General features: G+C 63.1%; 1 protein-coding gene across 1 annotated transcript; it reads left to right on the forward strand.

The window, feature by feature from the left end:
- Positions 1-148: 148 nt before the first annotated feature.
- On the forward strand, positions 149-10365 carry LOC104305126 (laminin subunit beta-2). Its single transcript, XM_054180307.1, has 33 exons — positions 149-284; positions 445-608; positions 711-846; positions 1028-1101; positions 1219-1407; positions 1483-1546; positions 2327-2529; positions 2617-2737; positions 3037-3225; positions 3300-3479; positions 3556-3668; positions 3777-3856; positions 3934-4069; positions 4220-4375; positions 4497-4624; positions 4705-4822; positions 4938-5130; positions 5243-5386; positions 5511-5742; positions 5848-6011; positions 6092-6316; positions 6828-7042; positions 7130-7226; positions 7298-7670; positions 7742-7926; positions 8003-8244; positions 8312-8515; positions 8608-8752; positions 9097-9304; positions 9392-9533; positions 9627-9803; positions 9877-10036; positions 10115-10365. The coding sequence occupies exons 1-33, from the start codon at positions 242-244 to the stop codon at positions 10249-10251; spliced, it is 5337 nt and encodes a 1778-aa protein (XP_054036282.1). The 5' UTR covers positions 149-241; the 3' UTR covers positions 10252-10365.
- The last annotated feature ends 378 nt before the right edge of the window (positions 10366-10743 follow it).

Below are 10743 nucleotides of genomic sequence, written 5' to 3' on the forward strand. Positions count from 1 at the left end.
GCCTCCTGGCCGCTGCTGGCCGCGCCCGCGCTCCCCGCTCCGGATCCGCCCCGCGCTTTCCGCGCAGCCCCGAGCTCGGGGGGGTGGGGGGGAGCGGGAGGGACCGGGACTGGGACGGGGACCGGCGGGGCGAGACGGGAACGGGACGGGACGGGACCGTAGGGCACCTGCCGAGCGGCCACTTTGCGCCCTCTTTGCGCTCCTTTTGCGCCCCCTTTGCGCGCCCCGGTTGCGCCCCGCCATGCAGAGTCCCGGCGCCCTCCTGCTGCTGCCGCTGCTGGTCGGTGAGTCCGCACTTCCCCCCCCCCCCGCTCCGGTCGTCGTTTCCCCCACTCCGGTCGTCATCCCGGCCCCACCGCCACGTTTCCGGGCGGCCGCGGAAGGGGCCCCGGGTCCCCGGGTCTCCATTCCCACCCCCACCTCAATCGCCCGCTGCCCCCGCAGGGCTGGGGGGGGCCCTGGCTCCGGACTCCCCCCAGGGCTGTGCTCGCGGCAGCTGCTACCCTGCCACTGGGGACTTGCTTGTGGGACGAGCCCCCCGTCTGAGTGCCACCTCCACCTGCGGAATGCGTCGGCCACAGCACTACTGCATTGTCAGCCACCTTCAGGTGAGTGGCATGTAGACCAATGTGAGGGCCCAGGGGGACTGGGTGGGGCTGGGGGCACAGGGCGGTGATGGGGGGACACACCACCAAGCCTCCCGCTTGCAGGAGGAGAAGAAGTGCTTCATCTGCGACTCGCGGCGGCCCTATGATGCCCGCACCAACGCCAACAGCCACCGCATTGAGAACGTGGTCACTACCTTCGCTCCCCGCCCCAAGAAAGCCTGGTGGCAGTCAGAGAATGGTGAGCAGTGGGTGGGGGCAGTGAAGTGTCCCGGGGGGCTCTCCTTCCTTTCCTCCCACGCCGAGGAAGTGTGACTCAGCCAGTGGCTGCAGACGCGCCCCTGGACGGCAGCCGGGTGGGGAGGTTGAACCCCGGAGACCCACGTCTGGGAGCTCCCCTCAGTTGTACATGCCGTCCCCAGGCATGGAGCATGTCAGCATCCAACTGGACCTGGAGGCCGAGTTCCACTTCACGCATCTCATCATGACTTTCAAGGTGGGTGTTGACACGTGAGTACCCAGGCTGGGACAGGACAGACCAGGACAGGATGGGATGGGATGAAGTCCGTAGGGCGTGCAGGGATGGCCCATGCCTCAACTGGGTGTCCCACAGACTTTCCGTCCTGCGGCCCTGCTGGTGGAGCGCTCAGCCGACTTCGGGCGCACCTGGAAGGTCTACCGCTACTTCGCCTATGACTGTGCCACTGCCTTCCCCGACATCCCTCGTGGGCCCCTGCGCCGCATTGACGATGTCATCTGCGAGTCCCGCTACTCTGACATTGAGCCCTCCACCGAGGGGGAGGTGAGGCCCTGACAACACCCCAGGAGGGCTGAGGGATGCCTGTGGTCTCCCCTCATCATCTTGCTGTCCCTCCAGGTGATCTACCGGGTGCTGGACCCTGCCATCCCCATCCGGGACCCCTACAGCTCTGCTATCCAGAGTGAGTCGTCTGCCTCAGGCTCCTGCCTGGCTGCTCTATTTTGGGTTCAGCTATTTTGGCTCTCTCCCTGCTCTGAGCCCCATGGCAGGGTCAGGGCTGGGCCAACTCTCTGGAGGCTTGGGTCCCTTCTGCAGTGCTCACCCCCTGCCACCACTGTGGGAGCAGCTAAAGTTTGGGGTGACAGAAGGTGATGGCTGTGCCAGAGCTGACCTCAATGCCAAGTAGTGGCTGTGGTGCAGGATGGTGTCAGGGTAGAGGAGTTGGGCTGGGTGCAGGATGCAGTGGGTTAATCAACCAGTGCTAAATTTAGTCTGGGAGCAAGAGGGAGGGATCTACAGGGTAGGGCTGCTGGGAAGCTGCAGTCCTGGAGAGCTGTGTCCTGTCCTGCCAAGGCCTGGGCAGAGCTGTACTCCAGGCACAGCTTGAAGCAGTAGGTGCCCCAACACTCAGGAAAGTGTCCTTGCCCAGGGCACTTGTTCTGCACTCGTGGGGTCCCAGCCCACATCTGCTGAGGGAGGCTGCAGGGCCCCAGCCTGTGCACAAGTATTGCATGGGAGCCAAACCACTGTAGTTCCATGCAGCCCAGCCTGGCCACGTGCAGCCACGTGTGTGTGAGCCAAGCCATGCTCAGCCTGATGGTGCAAGCCGCACCCAGCTCCGTCGAGTAAACTACAGCCTCCATGGCCGTGCACAGTCTGTCCCAGATGTGCCCCACAGAACCAAGCTGTGTGTGGACAAGCCCGGCTGCCCTGTGCCAATGTGGGTCTCTCCTGACTCCAGACCTGCTGCGTGTCACCAACCTGCGTGTAAACTTCACTAAGCTGCACACACTGGGGGACAACTTGCTGGACACGCGGCGCGAGATCCAGGAGAAGTACTACTACGCACTCTATGAGCTGGTGATGCGTGGGAACTGCTTCTGCTACGGGCATGCCTCTGAGTGCGCCCCACTCGATGGAGCCCCTGCCACCACTGATGGCATGGTAGGGCAAGCTGGCCCCCTGTGCCCTGATAGAGATGAGTAGCTACGCTGCCCCATCCCACAGCCCCTCACCGTGGTGTCCCGGCAGGTGCACGGGCGCTGCGTCTGCAAGCACCATACACAGGGACTGAACTGCGAGCGCTGCCAGGATTTCTACCATGACCTGCCCTGGCGTCCAGCTGAGGGCACCAGCACCAATGCCTGTCGCCGTGAGTGCCCCACAAGAGCTCCTAGTGCAGGGATCCTGGTGCCAGGGCTGGTGGGCTGTGCCATGCTAGGGGTTTGGGGATGCTGCACGCTGGGATGTGGTTAGATGGAGAATGGCATCTTGCAGACCATCTGGGGGTGGGGTGGGATGCTGCAGACTGCAGTTTGGGGAGGTTTGGTGTTGGGGTGCTGTGTATTGGGATAAGGGAAGGCAGGACTGGGGAGGTTTGGTACTGAGGGTGCTGCCTGCCAGGAGAGGGGTTAGGGCACCATGTGCCATGTTGTGATGCCATCCCTGTAGGCTGCGACTGCAATGAGCACTCGCGGCGGTGCCACTTTGACATGGCTGTCTTCCTGGCCACTGGGAATGCCAGTGGGGCTGTGTGTGATGGGTGCCAGCACAACACCATGGGCCGCCGCTGCCACCTCTGCAAGCCCTTCTACTACAAGGACCCCAGCAAGGACCTAAGGGACCCCACAGTGTGCCGAGGTTGGTGCCAGCGTCTGTGCGGTGCTGGACCAGGCATGGGGCCATGAGGGTGCTGACCCTGTCTTCATCCCCAGCCTGTGACTGCGACCCCGATGGCTCTCTGGATGGGGGGCTGTGTGACAGCGCTGATGATCCAGCCCGGGGACTGATTGCGGGGCAGTGCCGCTGCAAGGAGCACGTGGCCGGCCCCCGCTGTGACCGCTGCAAGCCTGGCTTCTTCAGCCTCAGCAGCGCCAACCCACAGGGCTGCCAGCGTAGGTACCGGGGTGGCTTCTGCCAGGGACGGGTGTGTGGCTTGGCCCCAGCAGACACCTCTGGCTCTCCATATAGGTTGCCAGTGTGACCCCCGTGGCACGGTGGTTGAGGGTAGCCGGTGTGACCCTGTCAGTGGCGAGTGCTTCTGCAAGCGGCTGGTGACTGGGCACAGCTGTGACCAGTGCCTGGTGAGTAGGGCTGTGCCAGGGCCCACACAGAATGCCCAGGGGCTGTGCATGGTGCCTGGGGCTGTGGCACTGCCACCATATGCTTCCTGACACCCTTGTCCTTGGCAGGCTGAGCACTGGGGGCTGAGCCACGACCTGCCAGGCTGTCGGCCCTGTGACTGTGACATAGGCGGTGCCCACAACAACATGTGAGTCTTTGTCAGAACTCGGGGAGTGAGTGGCTTCTTTGCTGGCACTGGGGGTGATGGTTCTGCTGGGGTACTAGGTGTTCCATGGAGACAGGGCAGTGCCCGTGCCGCAGCCATGTGGTGGGACGGCGGTGTGATCAGGTGGAGCCCGGCTACTACCACATCAACCTGGACCATTACATCTATGAGGCTGAGGATGCTCGGCTGCATCAGGTAGGGGGCATCAGACAGAGTAGGGCACCGAGTGGCTCTTTGCAGGGTCCCCAAGACAACAGGAACTGCTCCAAGGGGGCAGCAGGTTGGAGTGGTGCCTGCCAGCCACGGCAATTTCTGGGGTCTCATCCTGCAACCCCCTCACATCAGGGCTTGGTGGTGGAGCGTGAGCCCCCCACAGACCACCCGGCTTCATGGACGGGGACAGGCTTTGCCCGCATGCAGGAAGGTGGCTGGTTGGAGTTCCATGTGAGCAACGTGCCTTTCTCCATGGAGTATGATGTGATCATCCGCTATGAGCCCCAGGTGAGCACCAGTGATCATGGTGAAGCCATGGGACACATGGGATGTATCATCAAACTGGGAGGTGGTGCTGGGGAGCACTGGATAGTGAGACTGTTTGACACAATCCCTTCTCTGATGGCAGCACCCAGAGCCCTGGCAGGAGGTGAGGGTAAGGGTGCTGCGCCCCAGCCCTGTCTCTGCCAGCAGCCCTTGTGGAAATACCATCCCAGCTGATGACCAGCTTTCCACCAGCCTCCCCTCTGGTGCCAGGTGAGTGCCTCAATGGGACTGGGCTGTGCTGGGGCTTGTGAGAGGCACCTGGCTACTTGTGCTCCGTTTTGTACCCCCAGGTATGTGGTGCTGCCCCAGCCCATCTGCCTGGAGCAGGGCGTCTCCTACACTCTTCGTCTGGAGCTGGGCTGTGCCACCTCTCAACAGGATCCTACTGCCAGTGTGCTCATTGATTCGGTGAGGGGCAGCTGGGCAGTGGGGTGGAGAACAGCAGCCATTCAGGAGAGCAGGATATGGCTGTAGGGAACATGAGGAGAGACAGGTATGACACCCTACTGACTTGCCCCTCCAGCTGGTGCTCCTGCCCCGTTACTCCTCACTGGAGATGTTCATTGCGGGTGACCCTGGATCCATGGAGCGCAGGGAGACCTTCGAGCGGTACCGCTGTGCCCAGCCCTTCCATGCTGCAGGGCCCTCGCCTGTGGCCGAACCCTGCTCCAGCCTTCTGCACAGCCTCTCTGCCATCCTGCATGGTGGAGCGCTGCGTGAGTACAGCCCCACACCCTGTCCCCTGCCCCATGTCTAGTCCTGCACCCTGTTCCATGCTCCATCCTGTGTGCCACAGCACCTGTTTCTCACCCCACTCTCTGTTCACAGCCTGCCTCTGCGACCCCCAGGGCTCAGTCAGCGCTGAGTGCCAGCCCCAGGGTGGGCAGTGCCGGTGCAAACCCAATGTCATGGGACGGCGCTGCCACCTCTGCTCCCCAGGAACCTTTGGTTTTGGGCCCAGTGGGTGCCAAGGTAAGGGTGATGAACCTATGCCAGACCAGCTGGAAAGGATCTGGGGCACCTTAGAGCTGGGGGTGCTGGGGAAGGATGCTTTTTGTGACCTGGAATGAGACACTGTGGGTGCCTTGTCTTCCAGCGTGCCAGTGTAGCAGCGAGGGCTCAGTGAGCACTGTCTGTGACAGCTTCACAGGGCAGTGCTCCTGCCGTGAAGGTGCCCACGGTCAGCGCTGTGACCGCTGCCAGCCCGGCCACTGGGGCTTCCCCATGTGCCGGCCCTGCCAGTGCAACGGGCATGCTGAGAGCTGTGACCCCCAGACGGGCAGCTGCCTGCGCTGCCGTGACCACACGGATGGAGAGAGGTGCCAGAGGTAAGTGGGGTGTGTGCCCAGACCTGGAAGGTCTGCTGCCGGCAGGTCTGGACCGGGGCAGAGCACTACTGGCAGCTCTGGCCGCTGCTAATTGCCTGCCCTCAGATGTGCAGCTGGGCACTTTGGGAACCCAGCACTGGGCTCCGGGCAGCACTGCAGGCCGTGCCCCTGCCCTGAGGGGCCCAGCAGCTCCCACCATTTTGCCGCCTCCTGCTACCAGGACAGCCGCACTCGGCAGGTTGTCTGCCACTGCAGCCCCGGATACACAGGTGGGTGCCCACAACAACATGCTCAGTGCCCTCAGGGATTCCCCCTGCCCCAGGCACTGTCCAGCTCTTTGTTCTGTCAGGTCCCCGTTGTGATGAGTGTGCTCCCGGGTACTATGGGGACCCACTGCAGCCTGGCGGGCGTTGTGTGCCCTGCCAGTGCCACGATAACATCGATGTGACGGACCCAGAGGCATGTGACCGACGCACAGGGCAGTGCCTGCGCTGCCTCTACAACACAGCAGGGCCCCACTGTGCCGAATGCCAGCCTGGATACTACGGGGATGCCACACGGCACAGCTGCAGGCGTGAGTACCCACAGACCTGCCTTCAGGGCCCAGCATGTTCCTGGGGACCATGCACACCCGTGTCTGCCCTCGCTCATGCACACCACTGTGGGGTCCCTGCAGTCCTGCCCTGTCCCTTATGCCCACCCCTGTCAGTGTGATGCCATCCTTGTCCCTATGCCAAACTTGTGCCATTCCACCTACATCCTCATCTCATGCCCATTTCTGCCCCTATTGCTATCACATCCCCACTGCTACCCTGACTGTCCTGGATTCTATCCTGCCCCTGCCCCATCTCCATCCCATCCACATCAGTGGCCCTTATGCAGTTCCCATTCCACCAGTGTCCAGTTTCTACCACATCCCTGCCCAGTCTCTATCTCCATCCTGCATTGACCATCACCTATCACCATCTTAGTCCCATCCCTGCCTCTGTCCCCGTACCATCTGCACCTCCTCCCATCTCCATCCTGTTGCTGTTTGTTCTCTATCCCCAGATCCCTGTCCCCTTTCAGCACCCATCTAATTTCAGGTTGCTCCTGCAATGCACTGGGCACCATTGCCAGCACATGCGGGCCACAGCACTGCCAGTGTGATGGGCGCAGTGGGCAGTGCCATTGCCTACCCCACGTGGAGGGCCAGAGCTGTGACCGCTGCAGCCCCAACTTCTGGAACTTGGGCAGTGGGCAGGGCTGCCAGCCCTGCAGCTGCCACCCCCAATATGCCCTGACACCTGCCTGCAACCAGGTGAGACACAGCAGTGACAGAGGATGAGGGGACAGGACTGGGGAACTGTTGCAGCAGTGCCAGCCTTGGCCATGCTGTGTCTTTCAGTTCACAGGGCAATGCTCGTGCCGACCAGGCTTTGGGGGCCGGACCTGTTCTGACTGCCAGGAGCACCACTGGGGTGACCCACGGCAGCAATGCCGAGGTGAGAGCTGGTGGTGCCAGCTAGGGAACTGTGGCAGGCCCCACAGTGCCCTGACACCACTCTCCCTGCAGCCTGCGACTGTGACCCCCGTGGTGTTGCCAATGCCCAGTGCCACCGTAGCAGCGGCCACTGTGACTGCCGGCCTGGCATCTCTGGAGTCCGCTGTGACCAGTGCGCCCGAGGCTTTGCTGGTACCTTCCCTGCATGCCAGCCTTGCCACCCCTGCTTTGGGGACTGGGACCGTGTGGTGCAGGACCTGGCTGCCCGCACCCAGGCACTGGTGCAGCGTGCCAGCCTCCTGCAGCACACTGGGGTTGCCGGTGCCTTTGGTGGTGCCTTTCAGCGGCTGGAGGAGAGCCTGGCCACCGTGCGTGATGTGGTGGCTGCCCGCAATGCCACTGCTGCCACAGCCACCTACCTGACACACGCCATGGAGGGGCTGCGGTGAGCACCCGGCGTGGGGCGTGGCTCCCAGGGTGTCCTCGGTGGTGGGTTGTGACCCTCTTCCCTTGCAGGCAGCAGATTGGGGCGTCGACGGAGAGGCTGACACGGCTGGAGGGTGAGCTGACAGCCACCCAAGATGCCAACTTCAATGCCAGCCATGTGCTGAGTGCAGTGGACCGGGGTGCTCGTGCTCTCAATCACAGTCTGCAGGACTTGGAGCAGAGGCTGCATGCCCTCAAGACCTCCAACTTTCTTGGTGAGCTGCGTTGCAGAGCCAGGCTGGGGCAGCAGGGTCATGGCTGGAGGTCTGATGGTGCTCCTGCCACCCTCAGGTGCCTATGACAGTTTCTGCCAGTCCTATGAGGAGTCACGTGAGGCTGAGCGCTGGGCAGATGCCTCCACCCGCACTGTGCCCAGCCCTGTCAGCACCTCAGCAGCTACCCGGCGCCACACTGAGCAGCTCCTGGCCAGCCGGCGGGATGACTTCAATCGTCAAAATGCAGCCAGCCGGCGGGCACTGATGGACCTGGCAGCAAGGGCACAGGCACTGAGCCTTCACCTACTCAATGAGAAGGTGGGATATGGGATGGGCACTGGGAGTGTGGTTCCTGGAGCTGTCCCAAGCCTGCACTGCTTTTCAGGTGTGCGGTGCCACGGGTGACGTGCCCTGTGCCGAGAGCCCCTGCGGGGGAGCTGGGTGCCGAGATGAGGATGGGGGACGGCGCTGTGGGGGTCTGAGCTGTGGTGGGGCCGTGTCCACGGCTGACAGTGCTCTGGACCGGGCACGCCATGCCCAAGAGGAGCTGCGGCAGGCTGCTGGTGACATGGCTCAGCTCTCCCACAAGGTGCGAGGTACACAGACGCTGGTGGGAGTGAGTGGCACAGCTGTGCCCTCCAGTCCTTGGGGATGACACTGAGTATCTCTGACCCTGCTCAGGTGGCTGAAGCCCAAGGGAAGGCAAATGAGGCCCGGATACGAGCACAGGCAGCCCTGGACAAGGCAAACCAGACCAGGGCCCGTGTGGAGAGCTCCAACAAGGAGCTGCGGGAGCTCATCAGCCACATTAAGGCCTTCCTGAGCCGTGAGTGGTGGTGTGCTGGGGGGCTTGCCACCCCTGCCTGGCATTGTGGTTCTACACCTGCACTGCACCTTCACTGCACCTGCACCACACTGCCCTGCACCTGCATTGTGCTGCATTACATGGCCCTTGCACTGCATTTGGGCTGTATCACCCTTCCACCACACAATCCTGAACCATGCTGCATTGCACAGGCCCTGCCCTGCCCCTTGATCATTCCAAACATCCTTTGTCATGCCCCACACTCCCTCCCCATGGCTCCCCTCTGCCCTTCCCCACCCCTTGGTCTGCCTGTCCCCTCTGCCCCAGAGTGCCACAGGGGACAAACTGATGGCTCCTGCCCACAGAGGAGGGAGCTGATCCCGAGAGCATTGAGGTGGTGGCCAGCCGGGTACTGGAGCTGTCACTGCCTGCTGCGCCAGCCCAGATCCACCGCCTGGCTGAGGAGATCAAGTCACGGGTGCACAGCCTGGCTAGTGTTGATGCCATCCTGGAGGAGACAGCTGGTGATGTGCACCAGGCCAGGCAACTGCTGCAGGATGCCCAGCAAGCCAGGTGAGCCAGAAGACATGGAGATGCAGCCCCTGCACAGTGATCCCCCCAGGTCAGTCTGGTTCTGAGGCAGTGCTACCCTGGTTGCAGGTTGCGGGCCGAGGGGGTGTGGAGCACAGCCGAGGCAGTGCAGCAGTCACTGGAGGAGGCACAGCAAGCCCAGAGCATGACTGAGCAGGCGCTGCATCATGCCACTGGTGACATCCAGCACAGTGAGAGAGCCCTTGGCACTGTAAGAACCCCATCTCTACGACCCTAAGGATGGGCAGGACCCTGTCTCCACTGTGTGGGCACCTAGACCATGCCTATCTGCCATGCTCCCTAGATGCAGACCCAGACAGATAGTGCAGAGCAGCATCTGGCGGGTGCCATGGGACGGATCAGGCTCCTGGATGGACAGATGGACACCCTGAAGGTGAAACGTGCCAACAACAGCCTGGCAGCCACTCGTGCCCAGGAGGCAGCTGGTGCAGCACGGGACCGAGCTGGCGAGGCGAAGCAGGTGGGTGAACAGGGAGCATGGAGGGCGTGGTGCTCCTGTAGGGGTTGTACTGACCATACCTGCTGCCCGGCAGGTGCTAGAGGGGCCGCTGCGGGACCGTTACCGGACAGCGCAGGAGCTAGTGCAGCACAGGGCGCAGGGCGCCCAGCAGGCAGGCAGCCGAGCGCAACAGCTGCGAGACGAGGCTGCTGGGCTGCTGCGGGATGCCCAGGGCAAGCTGCAGCGGCTGCGAGGTGAGGCCCGGGTAGGGAGCCTGGGGAGTGGCAGTGGTGAGGGGCTGGGCTGACCCCTTGTCCTCCCTGTCCTTGCAGTGCTGGAGGAGGAGTACGAGAGGAACGAGCGGGTGCTGGACGCCAAGGCAGCCCAGCTGGGTGGGCTGGAGGCCAAGATGAGGGAGGTGCTGGCCTCCATCAACCAGCAGGTCCAGATCTACAACACCTGCCAGTGATGTCCTGGAGGGGCCCAGACCCCCGAACACCCTGCCCCCTGCCTAGTCTGCCTGCCCCAGAGCACTGGGCAGGTTGGGGCTGCCGGGCACCTCCCTGTGTGAATAAAGTTACAGAGCAAGGCTGCCTTTCGTCTGCCTTGTGTCATGGGGTCCCATAGCTTCCCCGGGTGGCCCCGTGGTCGCCTCCCCGACCCCACGGGATGGGAGCTGCTTGCTCTTGCTGGTCCCTGGATGTAGGACACTGCGGGGCTATGGGTCAGCTGTGGGGTGGGGCAAACGGCTGTGAGGCAAAGGGCTGGCCCAGTGGGCCCAGGACAACCACCCACAGAGCGGGTCTGGGCTACAGACAGACTTGCAGGCTATGGGGCCAGGGACCGGCTGTGGGGCAGGGGGGCGCTGCAGGTGGCATGATGTGGGACAGATGGTGGTGCATGGAGCACCCACGGAGCAGGCCCGAGACAGAGAAGCGGCGCGCCCGGCCCGTTGCCGTGG

Source organism: Dryobates pubescens, chromosome 1 (assembly GCF_014839835.1).
Source record: "Dryobates pubescens isolate bDryPub1 chromosome 1, bDryPub1.pri, whole genome shotgun sequence".
In the NCBI taxonomy this organism is placed as follows: domain Eukaryota; kingdom Metazoa; phylum Chordata; class Aves; order Piciformes; family Picidae; genus Dryobates; species Dryobates pubescens.